Raw genomic sequence first — 24,449 nt, 5'->3', positions numbered from 1 at the left:
CCACTCTTCCCGCTCTTGTCGGTGGTTCCCAATCGCAGGTCAAGGCTGCATTGTTTCCTTGTCAAATCACCGTCTTGGCGCAATCAGCTTCAATAACAAGCCCCAAAAAAACAGCCGCGCGATTAATTACCATGCATTCGGGGGTTCCTGAGCTGCCATAGGGTCAGGGCGACGTCGGCGCAGGTACCGTTCTCGGCGCCCTTGTTGGGTGCCTTGTCGGCCTCCAAGCTGGCGTTCCACGGCCGACCTGTTGTGAGGCCGGCAAAGTCTTGGGAAGCCCAAGCCCTCGACGGTGTTGCCATTGTACCGAGACATCGCAACATCAGAACGCCAGAGAGGTCATGCCTGTTTGATTGCCCAGAGTGCTGCCGCCCTTGCCCTGCACCAGGGAGAGGTGCGAATAATGAAGAGACACACGAGAGTCGTTGCTGTCCGGGCAGCCGATTTGTCAATTGCCTCCTTCAGGAACTCGAGGCCTCGCTTTGCCGCAGCGGCGGTGGCGTCGCGTGTGCCAACGAGCTCGGCGTCGTCGAGGCTACGCCGAATCAACATCTCCCACAATTCTCGAGCTTGATACAAAGGGCCACGGGCTCCGACGATCGTCAAGACCGCCCGATAGGCATCATTGTCGGGCGCCATGTCAGAGGGAAATTGTGCCATGTGCTCGTGAATGTTGCATGGAGAGGATGACGCATCTGCGATGCCGACGACGACCATGCCGCCGTCCTCCCCCACATCATCGAACAAGGAGATCATGCTTTAGCATAGGTGAACGAAAAAAGATGCTCGAGGATCTCCTGGAACAACAACGACGATGGCGGGGAAGAGGCTCCGTGCTTCGCCGCATACGGCTCTGTGTTTCTTGTCCCAATGGTTTTTTTTTTTTTTTTTTTTTTTTTTTTTTTTTTTTTGGGGGGGGGCGGGGGGGGGGCGGGGGCACTGCTTGCTGCGGTATCCAACAGCAAAAGTGGCTTTGCCTTCTGTGAGTAGGTGGCACTCGGGGCAATGCAGCTTGGCTGGCTGCTGGCATATTGAGCAACGCGCGGCGGCCTCGAGCTCCGGCAACCAAGCCTTGGGCTCCGGCGCCGGACGAGAGGTGGCCTGCTGGGCCGTCCCGTCCTTTCGGCCTGGCGCGATCCAGCGACAAAACCGTATATAGCGCGCTTTCAGGTTGTCATCGTCATCCGGAACGCCGTGCATCAGAGCATGTTCCGCAAGGTCTTCGCGAAACCAGCGGGCGTTGTTCTCCCCCGACTCTTGAGCATCGTACGACAAGCACGCGATCCCTTGCCCAATAGAGCCGCTTGATCCGCTGTCCAACACGGCCAATAGGTACTTGCTGGCCATGTCCCATTGATCTACGGCAAGAGAAGATTCCAGCAGAGTCGACTTCACCAGCGGCGGCACCAGGTCGAAGAACGTTCCGACAGGATCCGTAGCGCAGCGAGAGTAACCCACACCCGGACCGACCACGCATAATACTCATGTTGTGGTTCGTGTAAGAAACTGGTCTCCCGGCAGTGATGCAGCCTGCACCTGTCACTACCACGTCAGCAAGCTCTCAAGCAGCCAACGTCCTTTGCGAAACAATCCTCAAGGGTCGTTCTCAAATCGTAGGACTCGGGGGGAATTTCCAAGGTTCTCAAGTCCGTGGAAGGCCACGGAGATTTGCAGGTGCTTGAGGTGATGATGCTTCCGTGGTTGGCTTTTTGTTCATTCATTAATCCGCCGACATCTGAATCATCTCTCCAACGCCCGACTCCCCAAGAGTCTCGCCCAGCTTGACCAAGGTTTTCTCGTACACGCGCGCCACGTCCATGTGCAGCTCCTCATCCTCATCATCGTCCAGCCCCAACGCTCCGCTCCGCCTCGGACCTTCCACCCCGGACTCGTCGTCCTCGTCTCCGGTCTGATCCGTTGGCTCCGCTCCATCTTCTTGGCTCTCGCGCTTGCTCATGACATCCACCACCAGCACCCGCGTGTGCTGCACCGTGCTTTTGCACCGCACCATGTCGGTTCGGCTGAGCCCGCTGCGAAGGCCCTTGTCGAATCCGGGGAGCGGCTCGCGGGTCTCGGCATCCTCCCCGGCAAGCAGGCTCGCGAAGCAGTGATCGAGCTTGTGCAGGATGCCGAACGTGGCCGCGGGAGACGGCGGGAACGAAGGCATCCAGGTGTTGAGCTCGCTGGCGATGTTGAGCAGGGAGGGGATTTGCAGGCTCGCTGGGGAGGAGGGTTAGCCCTGCGTGACGACGGGCGCAGAGAGAGGCGGGAGGCTTACGAGTTCCAGACAGCCAGATGATGTTGACGATCTCGTCGAGATCCTTGCACAGCTCCGCCATGGAGCCGTACCCCTCGATGTCGTCGCCGGGGTCCCCGTCGAGCGAGGCGCCGCCGGTTTTCTTGACGAAACGCCGGGTGATGTGGCTCATGCGGTCCGAGATGAAATCTCGCACCTGGTCTTCTTTGGCAGATCCGGGCCGGAGGGGCTGACGGCGAGGGTGCGGCAGGTCAGGCCTGAGGGTCGAGACGGTGGACGTCGTCGGGGCCGGCGATGGCAGCGACGGGGCCAGGAACCCTCCTCCTCCAGCATGGGAACCGGTGGCTTCAACCATTTTCGTTTTCTAGGCGGTAGATGCGTCGCAGATGGTCAAGAGAACATGGCATGGTAACGTAAGGTAGGTGATTGCCGACGCAAAAATCAACGTTGGCGACTTTGATGGTTCTCTCTGTTATGAATGAGGGCCCGTCCCAGCGGTCGATGAGCGAGGCTGAGAGCGCGTGACCCAGGTGGGGGAGGGGGGGGGTGAACGGTGACATCGGTGGGGCTAACGACCCGCGCCACATCCGCTGCCCGTTGGCGGCTCCACGCAAGCCACGCCAGCCCGGAAAAAAGTGGCGTCACTGCGGGCCTGTCCGGGGCCCCGAAAATTCGGACTCCATCCCGTCCCATCTCGCAGGTCGGCACAGCGCCCGCCGCCGCCTCCGCCGAACAAACATCGCAAGAACGCCGCCGCCACCACCACCACCACCACCACCACCACCACAATGGCTCCCAAGCGCATCGGCGGTTCGCGCCGCTCCTACAACCCCATCACCGGCATCTACAATGCCCTGTTCGACTCGGAGAATGCGTCGGTCGTCCGCAGCATTGCCGCCTTTGGCGTCAGTTGACCCCCGCGGACCCCAGATCGAGAGAGTTGACCACCGGCTGACCCCGGACAGATCGCCGTGAGCCTTCTTTCGACCGGTGTTGCCGAGGCCTGGCTCGTGTGAGTACCTTGGGTTCTCTTGACGAGCATGAGCTGGTTATGCTAACACCCCGAGAAGCCCGCAGTAATCGACCACAAGATTCCGGACCCTACGATGACGGACGGCGAGAAGAGCGACGTGCGAGGCAGACAAGGACGACGACGATGACGAAAAACGTGTATGATGGATACAAAAGATTTTCTCTGTACACTACTGGCTAGATGGGATGGGCGCTCGGGTCGGGTTCGACCGGCGGTCTCCTGGGCGGCGTTTGGCGGATACACTCTCAACAATCAACGAACCCCTGATACCTCTCGAAGCGATTCGATGCCCCACGAACGTCTTGGAGAGGCGCCCCGTGCTTGGATCCATCCGATGCTCCTTCAGCATGGACCCTTGGACACGACCGCAGAGGCGCTCGCATTGTGGTGGTTTTCCGCAGTCCTTCTTTGTCAGGCTGAGACTGTTGCGTGCGGGCCCAGCTGCGAGAAGCACCACGAATCGTGAGGCCTTTGGTTCTCCTCCATGAGGGGGAAATGCCGTCTCCGCTGAAGTTGTAGAAGGGATGGGGTTTTCCTATAAGTCATGGATCTCTTCGCGGCTTGGTTCTCAGCCCGTGCGCCGTGGACATGTCTCTCTCTCCTCCAGACACACAGCCGGCTGCGTTCACCATACCTCCGTCCCCAGGGGGTCTGTGTCGTCTCTTGTTCGCTGCCATATCCACTCCCAAGAGAGCATCGCAGCCCCTATTCCTCGTAGCTCCCCGTCCCCGCGTCCAACGATATGAGCTCTCCAAGCTGGCCGGGTCTACCACCTCTGGCGAACCCTGTTGCTTTCATCCGCTATAGTTCCATCCTTCACGAGGACCCTGCCGATCCCACGGGTCCCGTTCCTGGAAACGATGCGGACTCCCGCTCAAGGCGTTCCGCCAACGCCACCTCCGGAGGCCATGATGGCGTGAAGGACCACTCCGCAAAGCACAGCCCCGCCACGAGCCGCAGGAGGGGCGGCCTTGCCTTCCGCTATCAGCAGACCCGGACGGATGTGGTCATTGGGAGCGCCGAGCTTCTCGTCGGCGACGGCGCCCCAAGGAAGACATGCGTTCCTGTTCCACCGGGGTCGCAGGCACCTCGCCAGCCACCACCTCCTCCCCCTCCTCCAGCCGCCGCGACCGTCGAGGAACCCTTGATTTTCAACGACGCACGTGGCCACTGTTATCACGTTAGCCTTGACGATCCCAGCCTTCCGCCAGGAACGGTTCCCGAGCTCGGGCCCTTCTCCAGACACCCATCCCACGACCGCCCTTTCCGAAACCCCACCACCACCACCACCACCACCACCACCACAACCATCGCCGCCGCCGCCGCCGCCGTCGCCGCCGCTCAGGAACGTCACGACCACGGGACCCAACGCGTCGACCGCGAGGAACCCCCCCTCCCGCTCCGCAACGACGGCCCCGAGACCCAGGACGACCCCGCGCGCGGACCGGCGGGGCCTTTTCACCACGCCGGCAAGGCCGCCCACGCCTGCCGATCGCGGTGCTGCCTCCGCTTCGACCGCGCGCGCCTCACGCCCCTGGGCCGCGCCGGCGTCTTCCTGATGGGGACTACCCCGCAGAAGCTGGACCTCGCGACCAAGGCGCAGCAAGCCCGCCGGCGGGAGCGCCGAGAGGAGCAGCGGAGGGAGCGGCGGGAGCGGCGGGGGCGCAGGCGCGTTTCGGACCCGGAAAGGCAAGGAGATGGCGGTGGTGGTGGCGGTGGTGGAAGAGAACAAGAAGAAGAAGGAGGAGAAGGAGAAGGAGAAGGAGAGCAACAAGAAGAAGGACAAGACCCCGAGAACGAGGCATGGCTTCGCCACCTGCACCGGCGGCAGCAGCGGCATCAGGAACGGAACTTTACCCGGACGACGCAGGACTGCCGCGTGCCTGGCTCGTGGCCCGAGGGCGCGGATTGGCCGCCGTCACGGACGCCGCCGCCGCGGGAAAGAAGGGGCGGACGTGGAGGGGCTTGGTGGAGGCAAGGTTGGGAATGGGGAGGGAGAACGAAGGCGGAGGAGGGGAGGGTTTGAAAGGGGGTTGGAGGAGGGGGGGGGGGGGGGGATATCCGGGGGGGGTCGAGCTTGTTGGTCACTACCGTGGTTCGTCAACGCTTGGCCGGCGCAGGTAGGCCCCATGTCGTACAACCTCAGCCAGGAACCACGCTGAATTGGGGGGCAAACGATGGCTTTGTACTGCATACGAAGCAGCTCCGCTCTGAGACATGGCACATGTACCTCTTTTGTGTTGAACAACGGACGAATCAAATGATAGCCCCTCTCTTTCCGTGCATGCTGTGCAACGATGGACAGAGAGACATGACGACAGAGAAACCGCCCTCTCCACCAAGGCTTCTCTCATCGAATATGCCAACAACGGACAGACGACCACCCATTGACCCAAACAATGCCGCCAGCGCCGTCGAGACACCACGTGGCCAGGAAGATGGATGTATTAACATGGGTTCATAGAAGCAAAAAAAAAAAAAAAAAAAAAAAAAAAAAAAAACAAGCCGCCCAACGCTCCCAACTCCGCTCATGCGATAGCAGGTATGTTTCATGGTGCTCCATCAATAATTGCAGATGCCTCCAACGTCATCGTCCATGGCCCAGCTGCCCGCCAAGCCCGGCATTTCCACCTCGTCGGGCTTGGTCGACGGCGGGGCCACCTGCAGGCCGGCGCCCTCCTCGGGCTTGCCGGCGAAAAAGTCGTTTTGGCCCACCCCCTTGGGGCGGCGGCTCATGAAGCGCTTGGTCCACTCCTCGACGGCCGGCTCGCCCGTCTCGTCGCGGGCCTGCTTGAGGAACGAGATGAGGGCGGTGCCGCCGGTGCCCTTGAGGTTGGCCCCGCCCTTCTTAACGACGGCGTTCGCCTCGGTGGCGCCGAAGGCGATGCCCGTGGGCTGGAACGCGCGGCGCGAGGCGGTGGCCAGGTTGAGGCGGCCGCGGGCGGCCGGGCCGTTGGTGCGGGTGGCCTCGGGGCTGCGGCTGCGGGCGCGGGCCTCGCGCGACGGCATGACGATGTAGCGCGTCACGATGGCGATGTGCTTGTCGCGGAGGGCGCTGAGCATGGCGAGGCAGGCGTCGTAGGCGACGCAGAGCGGGCGGTCGTGGGGGCGGGCCTCGACGAACTCGCGGATGTTGGCGACGGCCTGCACGTCGCGCAGGAAGCGCGCGTGGGGGCCGGGCATGTACTGGCGCATCTCCTCGATGAAGTTGTGCTTGGGCGGCGGGGCCCGGCCCTCGCGGGGGTCGTTGGCGGGCCCGCGCTTCTCGCCCGTGGGGCGGTGCTCGATGCCGAGGACGATGTCGAAGAACTGGATGAGGCTGCTCTGCGCATTGCTGCCGCCGGCGTACTGGCGGTAGGGCTCGCCGCCGGAGCCGTCCTCGTAGCGCACGCCGCACGGCAGGCCGGCCTCGGCCATGTTCTTGCTGCCGGCGAGGAAGGGGCGGATGCGGTGGTAGAAGATGTGGGGGTCGCAGTTCTCGTGCATGCGCTGGAGCAGGGAGCCGAGATCGTCGAGGCGCTCGGCAAAGGTGTGGAGGCAGCGCGTGACGGCGTGGGCGTCCCCCTCGCGGGCGGCGGCGATGGCGGTCAGCATCAGGGGGATGATGGGGGCTCCCCGGGCCTCCATGGCGACGGAGACGAGGTAGAACCAGGACTCGTCGAGGGCGCCGGTGAAGGTGGCGAGGGTGGCCAGGTTCTCGAGGTTGTCAATGTCCTCGTCCATGAAGAGGGGCTTGAAGTTCCAGAGGCACACGGCGGCGTAGGTGGCGACGGGGGGCAGCTCGAGATGCTCGGAAATTTGGATCAGCGGCACGGCGATCGGCGGCGGCAGGCGGTCGCTGGGGCTGTCACCGCCCCAGATGTAGCCGTGGGCCATGAAGCAGAGCAGCACGTAGGCGCGGCGCCATTCCGCCTCGTGTTCCAGGCCGACGGTGGAGAGCACGGGCAGGCGGTCGATGACTCCTCGGAGGCGGCGGCTCAGGATGAGGCCCTGCAGGTTGGCGACGATGGCCTCCCACTTGTTATAGTAAGGGTCCGGCAGCCTCGTCAGCGGCAGCACGTCGGGGAGGAAGCCATGGGTCGGCGAGATGCCGTAGTCGGCCAGCACGGGGATCGGCGGGCGCATGTCGAGGAGGAGGGGGATCGTGTTGGCTGACAAACAAGATTGGGGCTCTCGAGGCAGAAAGAAGAGAGAGCAATGATGCGAGACGATACTAGCGGCGATGGGTGGGCTACGTCAAATGATGGGGTCCTGACGCAAGGAGTACGCAGAAGACTCTGTCATACTCCTCAGCCTTGCGACAAAAGCGGGTGGCGGGGGCATGGGATCCTGATGAAAGAAAAACGGAGAGAGGATTCCACCAGGGCGACGGTTAACGAGAAGTCGTGGGGAGCTGAGGCGCCTTTGTAATCCCTGGCGGCGCCGTCGGTCCCAACCCCAAACAACCGACACCGGGGGGGAGGGGGGGGGCGCCGGCCAACAAGTTTGCCCCTCTCTCTCTCTCTCTCTCTCTCCTCTCTCTATCTCAAGACGGGACGGACCTCCCACCGATGGCCGAAGCGCCGAGAGCATGGATGTCGAAGGAGGAAGGCCATGGACACAAAAGCGTCCATTAAGGGCCTTTGCGCAGTGGGGAACCTAGGAAAAATATCGCAAGCCTAGGCTTGGAGCACTTGCTCTTCTCAGGACGCCTCCGACCGCGGCGCATGAAGCGGGCTGGGGCGGGCGGGTTTTTGCATCTTTTGAGATGGCCTGGCTGACTCATGGCCCCAGCGGGAGGCTTGACAGGAGAGGGCTCTTGTTGAAGATGAGGCAAAAGACACGACACCGCCGGGACGGTGAAGATGTGTAACCATGACGCAAAGGTCCCGGCTAACGGTTAGGTAGGGACCCAAGGGGACATGGGACGAGAGACGAGGGACGAGGCGTGAGGAATGAGGGGTAGTTTTTTTTTTTTTCCACATTGAGCATGCGGTGGCGTGCCGACAGCCAGGGGCATCGGCTCCGCGATTAACCGAAGGGTCGTGCACGGGCCACCAGGCCGGCTGCTCGTCGGGAACGGTGGGGTCCAAGGCCCAGGGGCCCCCACTCCGACGGGCCGGCATTGGATCCCTGCCAAGAGCCAGGGCCAAGCCTCGGATGCCAAGCCTCAAATGCCAAGCCATGGATGCCAAGCCATGGCCGGTAGGGTGGGGCCTGGGGTGGGGCCTGGAATCGTCATCGTGCCAAGCATCAACATGGTATACCACAGTACCACAGTACACAGCAGGTAATTACCTTACCTAGCAGCCCCTCGCATCCCCACCTCGGTCCATCCAGCTTCCAGTCCACCAAGCTTCCATCTCGTCCCAAGATCACCGCCACCACCACCACCAACCACCACCACCAACAACAACAACAACAACGCCAAACCAAGCCTCAGCCATGCTGCCATAGGTGGATAGACACTCCTCCACAACAGCAGCGGTCAAGATGGGGGTTCCTCAGCATGTCCTCAACTGGCTGTACAGCGTCCTGACAAGCGTACGCCTCCCTCTGTCTCTCTCTCTCTCTCTCTCTCTCTCTCTCTCTCTCTCTCCCTGTCTCTTGTGGACACACACAGGACACTAACACCGACCTGGCTCTTCCTCTCTTTGCTCCCAGGAATACCACGATGTCAACCGCACCTACAACGACGTAGCCCAAGCGCTGGCCCAGTACCCCTCGCTGTCGCCCCGGACCGATGTGCACAGTACGCTTTCGCCTAGGCTTTCCTCCTCCTATCCGACCGTTCTTCGCTAAGACATGACCCCTCTCCCCCCTCCTCCCCGGCAGCCTTCCCCGATGGCACCTCGGCCCTCTTGCTACACCTCTCAGGCACGCTCCCCGTCGTCTTCCGCGGCGTCACGTACCGCTTCCCCATCTCGCTATGGGTTCCTCACGCCTACCCTCGCCAGCCGCCCCTCGTCTACGTGACCCCGACGGAAACCATGTTGGTGCGTCCCGGCCAGCATGTCGACCCTCAAGGCCAGGTCTATCATCCCTACCTTGTCGGCTGGGCCACCTTCTGGGATGTACGTGCCAATCAACCCCTCCTGCGCTGCGCCGTGAAGCCCGCTGGCTGACCACCCCAGAAATCCACCGTCTTGGACTTCCTCGCCATCCTGCAGGACGTGTTCGCCAAGGAGCCGCCCGTCGTCGCCCGCCAGCCGGGGCTGCTGCAGCCACGCCCGACACCTACACCCCCTCCGCCGCCTCCAGTCCCCCCCTTACCGCCGGACCTCGCTCCGAGACCTGCCAGCCAAGCACGGCCCGCACCTGCAGAGACCCCGACTCCGCCGCCGCCCCCGAAACCGGTTCCGCATGGCGCACCGCAACAACAGCCCTCACCCGCCCCGGTTCAGAGTCCGCCTGCTGGCAGTCATGCCCCTCCTCCGCCGCCCAAGATCGGCGGCCCTGCAGGTCAGCCGGCACCCCCTGGGACGCGGTCGCCGCCACCCACACAGCACCCTCAGCAACCCGAACACCATGCACCACCTCGGCAGCCACCCGCGTCGCGCTACGAGACCGCACCTCCGCTTCCTCCGCATGCCGCCCAAGCCTCTCACCCGGCGCAGCCTCCGTGGTCTCTGGCCCCGCAACATCTTCCTCCTCCGCACAACCCGCCGCAACCTCCTCCGCCACACCACGGAGTTTCTCCCCCGGCCGGTGTCCCACCTCGTCCGGTCCCTGCGCCGCCCGTCGACCCTCGCATGTCGTCGCTGCCGGCGCAGCCGCCGCTGCCCTACGGCACCCCTCCTCCGCCGACCTGGCAGCAGCCTCCTGCCCCCGTCGCTGCCCCCCAGCCCGCTCCGAAACCTCCCCCGCCGCCCAACCTGCTCGACGACGACCTCACCCTCCCCATCCCCTCCGCCTCCGCCGCCCCGCCGCCGCCCATCCCGCCGAACCCCGAGAAAGACCAGCTCCTCCACCAGCTCGCCCAGACCCTGCACGCCCACCGCCAAACGGCGCGCGCTCAAAACGAGGCGTCCCTGCAGGGCCTCGGGGCCCAGCGCGCCGCCATGGCCCAGGCCGCGGCCCAGCTCCAGGCCGAGTCGGCCCAGCTCACCCAGCTGTCCGCCCTGCTCACCTCCAACACGGCCATCCTGCAGGACTCGCTGCGCCAGGCCGACCAGCTGATCCAGGACTCGGCGAGCCTGCCCGCGCCCGACATTGACGAGCTGCTCGTCGCCCCCACCGTCGTCGGCAACCAGCTGTACGAGCTCGTCGCCGAGGAGCGGGCGCTCGCCGACGCCATCTTTGTCCTCGGAAGGGCCGTCGAGCGCGGACGGGTCGCGCCCCAGACCTTTGCCAAGATGACGAGGCAGCTGGCGCGCGAGTGGTACCTCAAGAAGGCGCTCGTCAAGAAGATTGGCAGGGGCATGGGGCTGGTGGAGTACCGCGTTTGATGCGATTCGGTTTCGTCGCTTGGAGGGCTGGCCGCTCGGCTGTTGGAGACCAGCCGCCGGGGGGGGGGGGGGGTGCATATGATAAATGATCATGTTCTTGGCCATGCAGCACTACAACCAGTGTGGAGATAATAGAAATGATTTGGTCTATGGGTTGATCATGTCATCCGCCATTCAATAATTACTACAGCATGGAGCCATCCTCAGAGGGGTACGTACGCTCCTGTTCTACGCACGCCGGCCTTGGACAGGGCAGGTTGGGGAATAATACAACATGACAGTTCATTATCGCCTGTGATCACGTTCCTCCGGTGAAGCCGCTTGCCGTCCGGCTTCATTCGCCTTGGGGTACCCCAACTGACCTCCCACCTCGCGGACCAACCGTGATTTTTCCTTGCTCAACACGCCGTGCAAGGCGGCCCAATGGCATAATACCTAGCCTTGACAACCCATGGGCCAAAACTTTCAATCGATCCATGGCTGGCCGACACCACAAATAGACATACATTGATGTTGTTAGAAGGAATGATGAACACACAAGGCAATTATGCCCTAGCAAGGCGGCGGACTTCCCACCCCTATCCCCCGACACTCGTACCCTTCGAACCTGGCCATGTCCAGCACCCTCTCCGGCCGCGGATGACGCAACCGGCATTGCGGCGTGGCCACCACGGGAACAGGACTGGGGACGGGGACGGGCACCATGGATACTGCCTTGACCGTCCCAGCCGCCAGGATGGTGGGTGAGCCGGAGCTGGTAGTGGGAGGTTCCTACTCCCGCGGCTGGGCCGGCTGCTGTCTCATGGGTTTGATGGGCGGCGGCGGCGGCGGCGGCGTTGGCTTGGGGAGGTTTGTCCTGTTCTCCAGCGCTGTCGTCCGCGGAATTGCCTCCGCCCTTTTCCCTCGTGCCGAAACCTCGGTCGACCCGCTGACCTTCCTCACCTGGCCCATCAGGGTCTCCGGCAAGCGTCGGCTCATTTCCAACGCTACTGCAGCAGCACGGCGGCCCCAGCTCTTGCTCATGTCTGCGCCGGCGTTGGCCGGCGTTCTCTCACCGCCTTTCTGTTGCTTATCGAGTTGCCGATGCTGTTGCTGAGCCGATCTTACTGCCCCAATCCCCGCAAGATGATTCGTAAACCGTGTAGTTGGCGGATTCGTCTTGATAGTGGACGGCGAAGCACAAGTGATGTCGTGAGCGTGCGCGTGGGCACGGGCTGGGCTGACGACGGGCTTCGCGGCGGGTGTCTTTTTGTATGCGCCCCCTAGCGCTAGGCCGGTGGGGTGCTTCTGGCCCGAGTGATGGGCGCAGGACCGCGTCCAGGGCGGTTGGTTTTCTGGTTGGATGAGTGGTGGTTTCTTCAATGTTGATGGCTTGCGGAACGTATCGGGGCTAGAACCAAGGGTGGTTGGTGCGGTCTCGCTGGTGCGCTCATGGACGGCGCACGCTCCAGATGGGGTATGCATGCGTGATACCGGAGAATCGCGGACCCCCCGACTAGGGCCGACCTTGGGATTGGAGATCTTCCGAAGAGCTGCCATGAGCGAGAAGCTGGGTGTCCGCCTTGGTCCTCTCCGATTTGATGGCGAAGGGGTACCTGAACGAGAGGAGCTGGTCCAGTTGAAGATGGGGATTTTGGACTTGCTGGCCTGTTTCGGAGCGTCGCTATCACCTGCAGTCTTCCGGAACCTCCAAGGCCCCTTCAAAGAGAACGAACGCTGTCGCTGGGCTCCCGGCTCCGGCGCTCGACGTTGACCATCTACCATCGATGCAGCCCCGGTGGACTTCTCTGACGAAATAATTCCGTCCTCATGCTTCTTTGGGGATCCCTCCTTACCAGGCTTCGCGCTGTGGCCAATTTTCTCAAACAGGCGGATCTTGTCGCGGACAGGCGACTCTCCTGGTTCGGGCTCCCGAAACCTTCCAACATTCGGCGTCGAGCGTGCCGCGCTGTTGTTCCAACCTTTTGCCTGAAATTGAGTGCTGTTTGTTTCCAAGACGGCTATGCGCCGCGCAGCCAGACTTGCAGAGGAGGAGTACTGGCGCAGCGGGCCGCTCATGCTTGTTATGACTGTCGTTGATACCATCACAGGAAGGCTCGGAGCTCCTTTCCAACAAGGATTGCCATCGGGGACCTCCCGGTGCCGTCTCTCTGAGATAACAGAGGCTTCTGTCCGTCCTTGCACCGGCGTTGGGGGTTTCTTGCTTGGCGATCCGGTCTGGCTCATCCGTTTCACCGTGGAAGACAAGCGTTGGGGCACTTGCCTGGCAAGGTGACCGCTGTTGGTCCGAACTGAAAAGGTGTGAAGCACCTCAAGTTGCGACTCCAACAGCCCGGCGGACTTCTCCGCGTCATGCAGACGGCGACGTGTCCGGGAATCATAAGCTCTGTCGATCTGAATTGGATTCGCTGTGTGTTCTCGGCGTTCATCGGCAGCGACGGGTTCGGTCTTCTGGCCAGGACTAGCGTTTGCTCTCTCCGACCCCTCCGTGTGGTCGTCTACCTGGTGTTGCGTATTCCAATGAAATGGAATGGAGACTTTGAGACCCTGATGATAAGTGGGCTCAAATGCCCTAATCAGGTCTGCAACACTACCATGTCTCTCATACCTCCATCCCGGGGGTTGATGCAAGGGTGATGACAGCAGAGGACCCAGCACGCTTGCACGCAGAGACCTGTGTGCCTCCCATCGACGCGGCACGCAATCATCAGGGCTTGGAATGATGCGATAGGTAGATGTGGATTGTGTTGTAGCTTGTGCTGGAGAGGTTCGGGTCGCTGTGGCCGACCTCCATCCTTCTTGTGAGGACGACTTGTACGCGTGGGCAACGGCATGCGTAAGGATGGGAGGTCCGGATTGAGGATGCTCTGGACAGCCTTACCGTCAGAGGCGATCAAGTTCTAGTGATGGACCGGAAAGCACTGACCAGAAACTTGTTCGAATAATTTCCGTCTCTCAGCCACAGGCGCAGAGACGCAATGGCCAACCCCTCGAGTGTTACCCGGATGCGATGCGTCCAAGACCTTCTAGTCCTCGGACGGTTCGCGGATCTTGAGGTTGCCGACGTTTGTGCTGCTCGCTGTATCCTTTGCCTTCCAAGCTTCTCTCCTGTTTGGACCGCCTTCGCCGTTTTCGCCCAAGATCCAGTCCATACCATCCTGCCGGACATCAGCCAGCGTGTAGCTGGAGGCTCGAGAGGACATTTCGTTTTCGTATGTCGGGGTTGGGTGGGAGCGCCGAATGCTATCTGAGCTGACAATGTCCATGGTGGTCTGTCGTTACGTGCTGAGTCGATAGGCGGCGAGTGGAATAATAACAGGCCTTGCAGTAAGCAGCGTGTTTGCCTATTTCAGAGCGTTGAGTAGGGTCGTAAGGGTTCGAGGAGGTAGCGGATGTGCGGCTCGGAGACGAAGAACGATGCAGAATGTGTGGTTGGATGATGCGTGTGTGGTTAATTAAAAGCCTGAAATGATGCGTAGGATGCTGGCAAGACCTCACAAGGCCTAAGGGAGACCACCAGTCTTGAGGAGGGTGGAGGGCTGGGAAGACACATGAGACGGAGTCTGGGTTGGGTCGCATGCTGGAATCACACATGCTCAAAGGATGCTCTTGCTTCCAGTCCAGCAACTGAGCGTGCTTGCCATCCCTGTGCCAGGTGTGCAGGCGGGGGAAGTAGCCGGACGATCTCCTTTCTCCAAAGCCCTCAAGTACCTGCCAGAGGCGCCCGGTCATCCGTGAATTTGTTGGAATGCTCTGAGGCGACGGTCCACCCAATCCCGTGTCGGAGTACAAAGTGCCTAGGATGATTGATGACATTCACCTTCAACCACTCCTGACGGCAATGGATAATGGATTCATCAACGAAGGAAAACCAGGAAAAGCGGTCAACCTGGTCCAGGCAGTCTCCGGTGGCATACCCCAAACCCCCCTCCTGGGCCCTCGAGAGAAACGAAAACAAATGATGAAATCCTCCGATAATTACAGTACCTCCAATCATCAATCTCCCCCCCGGCTCTTCCCATTCCCGCTCAAACCACTTCCTTCCCCTCCACCGGCTCCCACAGAAACAGCAGCTCTCCCTACGAGCTACCCGTCTGCACCCTCTCCTCGGTCCTCGCGATGCCGTAATCCACCCTCACCCCACCAAGGCCCTGCTCCAGATCCTTCTCGCTCCCCTTTGCCACGTCCTCCCCGGCCTCGCCGTTCCGCTCTTTCTCCAGCCCGGCGTACGCCTCCGTCCCGTTCCCGTTCCCGCCGCTCACCCTCTTCCATCCCGCCAGCAAAGGCCTCTTCCCCACCGAGGCCGCCCCGGTCGTCCCCCGCGACGCGACCGATGAGGTCGTGGTCACGACGGTGGCGCCGCCGAAGGCGGTGTTGGCGTGGCTGCCGTGGCCTCCGAGGACCGCCGTTCCCGCTCCGCTGATGCAGCCGCCGCGGCCGCAGTGGGAGCAGGCCGACGCGCCCGAGGCCGGGTCCGGCCCGGTGCCGAACCAGCTCGGGCTCGCGAGGCGCTGGGCCACGAGGGTGCCCAGCGGCAGCACGATGACCACGCTGGTCTGGGTGAGCGAGCCGGGCTCAAAGTGGTCCCAGTCGAACCACTCGAGGGCGGCGAAGATGACTGGAGCAGAGAGTTAGGAACAGGCCGTTGATTGGTGAAGGGCGTTGGTGGTGATGATGATGGGAGGGGCTGCCGAAGGCTTACCGGGCACGAGCATGAGAATGCCGTTGGTGATGACCAGCGCGTCCATGGCCTTGAGGCCTTTGAGGCTGGGCAAGATGCTGCGATTCGTCCACATATGCATGGCCAACCGGACGTTAAACAAGAAGCAAAACCAGCAGATGGACGTGGTAATGAAGACGAGGTAAGCCTTGCGCAGCCACGCGGCTTCCGACTTGAGGGCGGTGAGGTCGGCGTAGAGCGTCGCTCTGACTTGAAGAACGGTGATGGCGAGGCTGAACGCGATGGTTGCCAGGACGAGCAACGCCGAGATCGCGAGGGCAGGGAGCTTCCACCGCGCCCGCCAGAGTTGAATCATGGACCAGGCCTGGAGGCCCAGCGCGGCGAGGATGAGCACCGTGACGGGGACGCTCAGGATGGTGGCGGCGGCGGAGAGGTTGTAGGCGGACCGCGGGACCACGCTCGCGTCGTGCGTGACGAGCACGTACAGATTCACCCAGGGGGTGGTGAAAAAGAGCGAGAGCAGGACCATGCGTGCCGTGTTGATGAGCAGCGAGGCGATGCTGATGAGGGTTGCGGCGCGGCGGAACCGGTGGCGGGGTGTCATGGCCAGCACCACGCAGAGCATGATGAGGCAGGCGCCGATCTGACTGCCGTACTCGATCGAGAGTGAGGTGGCTTGGACGTACCGCTTCGTGATGAAGTGGGTGTTGTAGGGAACGGGGGTGATGCCGTCCGAGTAGAGAAGGGTAGCAGTTTGGTTGAGGGGTTCGAAGACAGGAGGAGGAGAGGTGCCCGGAGGCTCAAGGCCCGGACGGGGGATGTCGTTGGAGGACATGACGGCCGTTGGATTGTCGGGAGGAGGAGATGGAACGCTGCGTGCGATGATGGCCTTGGAGATGCTTCTGAGCTGGAAGACGGCTTTTTGGTGTCGTTGATGTTGAAATATAAGCGTGAAGCACTCAGTCCGGAGTTCTCAGCGCCGAACAGCTTTCCAATGGAACAGATGACATGTCAGGACGGCGTTTCTGAGAAGTTGTTGACCCGAAGTGACAATCTCGGACAGCAAGATGGAACGATTGAGGTTGCAGACGGTGGGCATAGATGGAGTTCGGCCCTCCTATTCTCGTTGTCCAAAGACAAAGCTAGCACTGGGTGGAAGTCTGGGCCTCACTAGACCTCGTCCCCTCGACGGGGGCACATTCCCAGACATCTTGACGTCAAAGAATACTAGACGGGCTGGACGACGTAGCACATTTTTGTCGACAATGTCATCCAGCGACCGATGCGGCGATGTAGCGCGGTTCGCCATAGTTCAGCCCCCTTGATATTGTTCTCTGCGCGTTCTTCGTATTGTTCTCCCAACAGCCCCACACACGGCCCAGCGCTGCTCGCGGCATCACAAGCTGACAAGTCGCCGCGGTATACATAGCATCCCGACCGTCGAATCCTCAATCATTGATTTTGTTGAAGTGATTGATAGGGGGCTTGTGAAGGTTGGAGTGCTTGGAGGTTATGGCGTTGACGCGTTGTTTGCTGTGTTGCTGTGCCGGCTCACTGATAATACGCATGTCAGGATCACCCTACGTGGACCTGACCTGACCCCCCTCTCAACCTGAGCCGACCCCCCTCTCAACCTGAGATGACCCCCCTCCCTGGACCTGACATGACCCCCTCATCCGAACTTGAGCTGATCCCCTGTCACGGCTTAAATGCCTGCCAAGACAAAAGCTCCGGGAGGTAATGGGAGGGAACTTCCCTACCTGATCTGAGGCGCGCACCCTATTTCTCCAGGGTTAGGGTTGGAACCTTGTGCATTGATATATGGTTTAGAACCTATCTTGCTTGGGTTTTCATCTTGGCATGCATCGAAACAATGATAGGGATCAGCCCAAGTTCGAATGAGGGGGTAATGTCAGGTCTACATAGAGAGGGGGTCATCTCAGGTTCAGGTGGGGGGTCAGCTCAGGTTCAGGTGGGGGTCAGCTCAGGTCCAGAGAGGGGGGATCCTGACATGTGCACCTATGTACGTAGCCTGGACGTGAAGTCTTGTCCAGGTTCCAGGTTCATTCGTCTTCGCGGAAGTATGTAGAAATTCGTTCGTCAGCTACAAGCATGTCGCTGTTCGCCTGCCGAGTAATGCCATCAGCAGACGTTGAATGCAGGCCGTGGTGTCGTTATCGCATCCGTCACATGTACACAGTACTCTAGGATTCGTGGGCTGGCGTTCCTTCTAGGGGATATGTTCAAACCAAGATCGGGAGGCGTGTAGGTGGCTGCAGACATACTGGAGCCCGGCGCCTATGTAGATAGCATTGTTGAGGCGGGAAACATCTGAAAATGGAACCAAGCTTTGCCCATCCCATCTCCACCGGAAATGACGTGCCGAGTGCGGGGCTCTGTTGGCTCTGACGTTCCATCCCCAGCGGTCATCCCAACTCATCCCACGCAAGCACGCACCCTGCATTCAGAGGCTGGAACGACACAACCAAGCTTTGCTAAATCAGTCATCCATGTTATAGACGTCCCTGGGGTAGCGCTTGAGTCTTCGTGTCGTGAGAACTTCAGCATCACCTTGTCTGGAGGGACCATTTGACAAGATGGTGAGAGTTGTACGTCCTACCTAATACCTCCTCACATTGTGTGACCCAGCCGCCCGCACCCTTTGCACATACGCCCGCCTTGCTGATATCCGGCCCTGAATGAAAGGCAGTTGGTCAGCTCACCTCCACGGCCAGCATGGCCCACAATCTGCAGCAAGCCAAGTTCCTGGTAATGTCTGCTGTTCAAGCCGGCGCCAAGGCCCTCTTCCTGCCAGAAGCGAGCGACTACATCGCTGGCTCCGCCGAAGAGTCTGTGCGTCTCGTCAAGTCTGTTCAGGAGAGTGAGTTTGTCAAGGGCCTGCTCGCCGAGGCACGACGGGAGGCTCTGCCAATCCATGTCGGCGTTCACGAGCCAGGCGATTCCCCGGGGAAGATAAAGAACACGTTGCTGTGGATCAATGAGGACGGTCAGGTTACGCAGAGATATCAAAAGATTCACCTGTTTGATGTGGATATCCAGGGTGGCCCGGTGTTGAAGGAGAGCGCCTCCGTAGAGCCGGGGACAAAGGTCCTGGCCCCGTTCGATACCGCGGTGGGAAAGGTCGGCTCCGCGATTTGCTTCGACGTAAGCCCTTCCGTCTCGTGCTCTCTTCCGACGTCCTGACGGCACCGTCTCTTTTTATTTCCTGCTAACCTTTCCAGCTTCGATTTCCCGAGGTCGGCCTCGCTCTCCGTCGGCAAGCCGCCGATATCCTGACCTTCCCTTCGGCCTTCACCGTCCCCACCGGCCGCGCCCACTGGGAGGTGCTGCTGCGGGCGCGTGCCATCGAGACGCAGTCCTATGTCATCGCTGCTGCACAAGTCGGCCGTCACAACGAGAAGCGTGTTAGCTATGGCCACACCATGATTGTTGATCCATGGGGCCGCATACTGGCCGAGCTCGGCGGCGGGGAGGACGCAACGGCAGAGGACAGCCCCGCGCTGGCAACAGCGGAGATCGATTTGGACCTCCTGGCGAAGGTGAGGGCAGAAGTGCCTTTGAGAAGGAGGACGTAAGTTGTGATGGTCTCGCCACCCCCGCGCGCCGTTGCGATCGTGTGCTGACATGGGTCAAGCGATGTTTACCCGGAGATCTAAGACCAACACCTGCATGTCTGGTGTAACAAAGTTTCCTGTCACAATATATTTCCCCACAGATCTAGCTGGTTAATACCCGGGACTTGCCCAAAACGGCTTCATTTCGCGCCGGCTCATCCCCGGCCACCGGATGTGCGCCATACTATACAGCCCACAACATGCTTGAGAGCCGAGAGCCGACTTGGCAACATACCTACAAGCTTTCGCAAACGTGGAGGCGGCTTGTTCCGGGACATCTGGACTGCTTCCCCGATTTGCTGTCGAGTTGGTTATATCACCTCTGGTATTATTGACCTGTCAACGCGGCGTAGCACTCATGGCCCGTCGCTGGTCGCCCACAAGATCGCATCCATGGACATGGGACATGGCATCAAGGGAGCTTCCGTCAACGCCTGTCCCAAGGCGCTGGGGAGCGCCTCGCACCTCGAATGTTCCGGTTTCTCATGATGTCCATTGCATGCAATGTCTAGATGTCATTATAGATCAGGAGATCTCGCAATGCTCCCTTGGTAATTAGGTCAAAACAGCACCAAGTTCACTCGGCATCCGCTGTTGGACCACGTGCGATGTTCGTTCACGTCAGGCACAGACATGATCATAGAAGGTTTACGGCCATCAATTCTTGCGCGGCAGTGTGCCAACAATTTAGAGATCCCCCTCCGGCCAAGCGAGACAGCTCTCGGCATATGATCCGGGATAAATTAACATTACATTAACATGCCCGAGAACTCCTCCGTGCGGCTGGGTAAATACCCACTTCTCATAACCTCATCTTCACGACCGCTGCCCTTCCGATACGATCTTAATCTATTCTTCCACCAATGTCCTGGGCATGCCGCTTTCAAACCCCATCACCCCTTCCATATGCAGTATCATTCAGCGCCTTTCACGGAGGAAAGGAGCTTACACGATGGCGGATAGGTATACATCGATCACATCTGACAGGCAAAAGAGGCACTTGGAGAAGCCCTTCGACCTGGTTCATCATGCGGCTCTTCAAGAAATGCCCTCGAAACATGGCCCCGCCTTCAATATCTTATCCAGGCGGCCCAGTCACTGCAGGAGTTGGGTAAAGACTCTCAGCCATGGCTTGAACGGCGACGAGGTTGACGCGTCATCAGCCTTCTCCGGGCAACCGGAGGGCACAGCATACCGCCTTGAACATGCTTGTCGAGGATAAGAAGGCGCCATGCCCCCGTCATGAATTTGGGGACTAGCAACCTTCCGCGTCGCCCATGCAATCTTGTAGTCATCAGCACAGCCGTACGCCCGCCTTCAGGACTCGCTCATCTTAGATCCACCACCATGCATTTCTCAAGCATCCTTTCGGCTCTTGGCCTCGTCAGCCTCGCCCTGGCAGGTCCGGTGCAGGTCGCTGAGCGCCAGACACAGAAGCTGAGGATCAGTGAGCCACCTCCCGACAACACCTCTCTTCTTCCTCTCGTCTGACCAACCGTACTAGTGCCCCTCGGCGACAGCATCACCGAGATCACCTGCTGGCGTGCCTTCGTCTGGGACCAGCTGGCCCAGGCAGGTCTCGCCGACAGGGTGCAATACGTGGGTTCGCAAAACAGCAACCCGCAGGGCTGCCGGCCCAACACCCCCAACTGGGACCAGCGCCACGAGGGCCACTCGGGCTGGCTCGCCATCGACATCGCCAACAACTATCTCGCCAACTGGCTGCGCAGCACCCCGGCCGACATTGTCATGTTCATGCTCGGCACCAACGACGTCTTCCGTGGCCGCAGCACGAATGACATTATCAACGCCTACACCAGGATGGTCCAGATCATGCGGGCCGCGAATCCGAGGATGAAGATCATCGTGAGTCCATGTCCCGCACCCTATTGACCTTTTCCTCATGACCATCCAATGGCATCGCCGGTGACAGCCACGCTGATATGCCTGCAGGTCGACCTGGTTATCCCTCTGTCCTTCAACAACGGCCCCATCACGCAGCTCAACGCTCGCATCCCCGAGTGGGCCCGCTCGCTCAACACCACCGAGTCCCCCATCGTCATCGCTGACTGCTACACGGGCTTCAATGCCGGCAGCGATCTCCGTGATGGTGTCCACCCGAGCTTGTCGGGCGACCGCCTCATTGCCTCGCGTGTTGGGCCGCTGCTGCTGAACTACGTCCGCCAGGCTCTTGAGGAGCGGGGGCAGTAAGTGGCTAGGCAGAGGGGGCAGGGCAGAAGGTGAACAAGCTGGAGGCTGAGCGTGATTGGGTCAAGATCACCAAGCGTGTGGGAGGCGGGTGAAAAGCGGATTGTGTGTATACTTCAATGAGTGGACAAGACAGGCCGGTCATGTCATAACCTTTGCAGCATCTCCTGTCGCTTGACGTGCTATTTGCGGCTCCCTTCGGTTTGATGACTCCTGAATGCCCAACGTTGGTAATTACTATCCGCAATATACACTTCACAAGGCTGTCCATCCGAGCCCCGGATTTCCACGCGTTAACACAAAGGTTTGGAGCGGAGGCGGGGCCGGATAGTTACACCCCCAGGAGTGTATCATGATCCAACGCCTTGGGGATGACATGAACCGAACAGAGGTTGCATCGCGTGTGGCACACCGCCATCCGAACGAGTTAGATTTAGGCATCGCAGCGTCCATCCATCCCCGAAACACACCAATACCCCGCACCCCACAGCAAACCTCCCGAGGCTGGGATAGATCGACAGAGCCCATGACTGCCAGCAATACACTATATCTAGAGAATCCTATAAAATTATATCCTCGCCTGTTCCATCGAATTTAGACTCGGCCGTACTCGCATCATCATCTCACGATCGAGATGGGCGAGAAGCGGGCAAGCGACGCCGGCTCACGGCCGCTTACACGGCCATGCCCGAAAGCCCAGCCACGATCCGAGCCTAGCCACCGGTTCCGAATAGTAGCCTTGATACTCGGCCTCTTTGCATTCAGCTACCTAACGCTGCCTCGCGATGCCAGCGGCAACCCGGAATCCGTTCGCCCCGGAGGTAAGCCGGGAAGCGTCAACGACGACCCGATGAACCCCTGGTTATCCGTCGGTACTTCTGATCACCATTCATCCCATCCAATCCACCGCTCACACACCTGCGCAGATCACTCCCAGCACCGACCTTCAATGGCACCCCTGCTATACCTTTTTCAATCCCTCCTTCCTGTGCGCACGCCTGACGGTCCCCATGGACTACTCGCGCCCGCTCAACTCATCCCCTTCGGTCCCTAAAGTCCACATCGCCCTTCTTCTCCTCCCCGGCCAGGGGCCCTCAGCCTCGCCGTTGGCCCTCAACTCTACGCCCTCCCCTCCCTCACCCAAGAAACAACCCCTCCTCGTCAACCCCGGCGGGCCCGGCGGCTCCGGCGTCCTCCTGAACCTCCTCCTCGGCTCGTCCCTCCAAAAGGTTCTCGGCGCGGATCAGCCCGTCCTCGGCTTCGACCCGCGCGGCATTGCCTTCACGACGCCCATGGCGGATTGCTGGGCCGTGCCGTGGACGGACGCAGGCCACGGCGGCAGCCGCCAAGGCAACCGCAACGACGATGACGAAGGGAACACAGCCGCGGGGCTGATGCACCGTCTGGAGTGGGAGCGGGTGAACAACGCGTACGGGCTGGTGAGCGAGGGCGAGACGTGGATGCGCTACGTGGATGTTGCGCAGCGCGGGGTGGTGGACCTGTGCAGGCGGCACGCGGAGAGGGTCGAGGAAAAGAAGGATACGATTTTGCGCTGGGCGGCGACGAGGCATGTCGCGAGGGATATGCTCTCCATCGTGGACGCGTGGGACAGGTGGGCGCACGGGGATCGACCCGAGGATCAGGTGCCGGACGGCGACGGCTTGCGTGGGAAGTTGGTGTATTGGGGCTTCTCGTACGGCACGTACCTCGGCGCCACGTTCGCCAAGATGTTCCCGGACCGCGTCGGCAGGGTCATGCTGGACGGCGTGGTCGACGCCGCGGGGTACGAATCGCCCGTCTGGCCGGAGAGCTTGGTTGACACGGACAACGTGCTGGGCACCTTTTTCAAGTACTGCGTCGAGGCCGGCCCGAAGTGCGACCTCTACAGGGCTGGCGACTCCGCTCAAGATGTTCAGCAGAGGTACGAGGCCGTCATGGACAGGTTGCTGAAGGACCCAATCACCTTCACGCACCCGGACCACTACTACCCGGTGGTGCTGAGCTACCGCCTGGTCAAGGTGCTTGTCTTTGGCGTCTTGTACGCGCCGATCCAGAGCTTCCCGGTTCTCGCCACGCTCCTCGACTACATTTCCTCAGGGAAGTACGAGATGCTGGCTTCGCTGTTCCAGGGCGGTGAGCTGCTGTGCACATTGGCAGCCAACCCGCTGCTGTCTGAGACGATGTCGGACTCTCAGCGGGCCATCATGTGCGGCGATAAGGCGCAGCGGGTAAGTCGAGTCATCCTTGCCCCCCCCCCCCCCCCTTTTCGCCCCCTTTTGCCGTCACACACACACACACACACACACACACAAGGCGGGCGCCGCTAATTCACTGTCCCAGATGAATATGACCCTCCCCGAACTCGCCAGCACCTACAAGAACCTCTCCAAGACCTCGCAATTCGCCGACGTCTGGTTCAACCTCATGGCCAAGTGCAACACCTGGGACCTGACGCCCCCTCCCGCCGACCCCTGGGAGGCCCCTGCGCCGCTGTTCGCACCCGACAGCCCCGGCAAGATCGAAACCGCCAACCCCGTCCTCTTCCTCTCCAACACCTACGACCCTGTCACCCCGCTCGGCGCGGCCGTCAAGATGGCCCGCCGGTTCCGCGGCGCCGGGCTGCTCGAGCAGCTGTCGCAGGGGCACTGCACCATCGCCGCCGTCTCAAGGTGCACGGCCAGAGTGATTCGGGAGTACCTGGCCAGCGGGACGGTGCCGGAGGTCGTGGGGCCCGAGGGCAACGAGTCGTGGCAGTCGTGCGCCGCCGACGAGGTGCCCTGGAGGAGTGTCGCCTCGGAGGGGGCGGTGAGCGCTTGGTCGGCGGAGGAGAGGGAGGCGGCGGAGGGGTGGAAGGAGATGAGCCGCGTGATGGGGAAGATGAAGCACTGGGGGTTTCAGGAGGCGGGTGGTGGTGTGGATGTCGACAGGTTGATGGCGCTGGCGAGGAAGCGGGCGTGACAGGTACCATCGCAAGTTCCGGTTGCTTCTCTCGGGGAAGATTGACATGCTGTGAGCCATCAGTCAGTCACGGCATCTGGACCAAGCGACACCTCATTTATCGAAGCCCTCGTGCCGCCGAACAACAGTTCTCTGTTATCTCATGCCTTCTATGCTTCATAGAATGTACGACCCGGTCGTCAATGGCGAGTCGTTCCAATGCGGGGTGCTGAGACGAAGCATCTCCACATTGTAGCGTATCCAGGAAGAA

At 61.0% G+C, this 24,449-nt stretch overlaps 8 protein-coding genes across 8 annotated transcripts; 5 read left to right on the top strand and 3 right to left on the bottom strand.

Annotated features, from left to right (window-relative positions):
* Positions 1–1,720: 1,720 nt before the first annotated feature.
* Positions 1,721–2,612, bottom strand: VTJ83DRAFT_7529 (uncharacterized protein; the record flags this gene model as incomplete). Its single annotated transcript, XM_071014361.1, has 2 exons — positions 1,721–2,220; positions 2,279–2,612. The coding sequence occupies 2 exons, from the start codon at positions 2,610–2,612 to the stop codon at positions 1,721–1,723; spliced, it is 834 nt and encodes a 277-aa protein (XP_070863746.1).
* A 433-nt stretch (positions 2,613–3,045) lies between these two features.
* VTJ83DRAFT_7528 (uncharacterized protein) lies at positions 3,046–3,337 on the top strand (the record flags this gene model as incomplete). Its single annotated transcript, XM_071014360.1, has 3 exons — positions 3,046–3,162; positions 3,223–3,269; positions 3,328–3,337. 3 exons carry the CDS (start codon positions 3,046–3,048, stop codon positions 3,335–3,337), a joined length of 174 nt encoding a protein of 57 aa, XP_070863745.1.
* Positions 3,338–5,852: 2,515 nt separating this feature from the next.
* VTJ83DRAFT_7527 (uncharacterized protein) lies at positions 5,853–7,415 on the bottom strand (the record flags this gene model as incomplete). Its single annotated transcript, XM_071014359.1, has 1 exon — positions 5,853–7,415. One exon carries the CDS (start codon positions 7,413–7,415, stop codon positions 5,853–5,855), a length of 1,563 nt encoding a protein of 520 aa, XP_070863744.1.
* A 1,347-nt stretch (positions 7,416–8,762) lies between these two features.
* Positions 8,763–10,717, top strand: VTJ83DRAFT_7526 (uncharacterized protein; the record flags this gene model as incomplete). The annotated part of the gene is made up of 4 exons (XM_071014358.1): positions 8,763–8,813; positions 8,934–9,021; positions 9,105–9,343; positions 9,404–10,717. 4 exons carry the CDS (start codon positions 8,763–8,765, stop codon positions 10,715–10,717), a joined length of 1,692 nt encoding a protein of 563 aa, XP_070863743.1.
* Positions 10,718–14,796: 4,079 nt separating this feature from the next.
* Positions 14,797–16,233, bottom strand: VTJ83DRAFT_7525 (uncharacterized protein; the record flags this gene model as incomplete). Its single annotated transcript, XM_071014357.1, has 2 exons — positions 14,797–15,335; positions 15,420–16,233. 2 exons carry the CDS (start codon positions 16,231–16,233, stop codon positions 14,797–14,799), a joined length of 1,353 nt encoding a protein of 450 aa, XP_070863742.1.
* Positions 16,234–17,995: 1,762 nt separating this feature from the next.
* Positions 17,996–19,075, top strand: VTJ83DRAFT_7524 (uncharacterized protein; the record flags this gene model as incomplete). The annotated part of the gene is made up of 4 exons (XM_071014356.1): positions 17,996–18,007; positions 18,105–18,563; positions 18,641–18,990; positions 19,054–19,075. 4 exons carry the CDS (start codon positions 17,996–17,998, stop codon positions 19,073–19,075), a joined length of 843 nt encoding a protein of 280 aa, XP_070863741.1.
* Positions 19,076–20,380: 1,305 nt separating this feature from the next.
* On the top strand, positions 20,381–21,244 carry VTJ83DRAFT_7523 (uncharacterized protein; the record flags this gene model as incomplete). The annotated part of the gene is made up of 3 exons (XM_071014355.1): positions 20,381–20,480; positions 20,538–20,899; positions 20,987–21,244. The coding sequence occupies 3 exons, from the start codon at positions 20,381–20,383 to the stop codon at positions 21,242–21,244; spliced, it is 720 nt and encodes a 239-aa protein (XP_070863740.1).
* A 631-nt stretch (positions 21,245–21,875) lies between these two features.
* On the top strand, positions 21,876–24,199 carry VTJ83DRAFT_7522 (uncharacterized protein; the record flags this gene model as incomplete). The annotated part of the gene is made up of 3 exons (XM_071014354.1): positions 21,876–22,109; positions 22,168–23,469; positions 23,582–24,199. 3 exons carry the CDS (start codon positions 21,876–21,878, stop codon positions 24,197–24,199), a joined length of 2,154 nt encoding a protein of 717 aa, XP_070863739.1.
* Between the last annotated feature and the right edge of the window lie 250 nt (positions 24,200–24,449).

Source organism: Remersonia thermophila, chromosome 7 (assembly GCF_042764415.1).
Source record: "Remersonia thermophila strain ATCC 22073 chromosome 7, whole genome shotgun sequence".
NCBI lineage: Eukaryota > Fungi > Ascomycota > Sordariomycetes > Sordariales > Chaetomiaceae > Remersonia > Remersonia thermophila.
The sequence above is the reverse complement of the archived record's forward strand: the minus strand, read 5'-3'. Positions and strand labels throughout refer to the sequence as shown.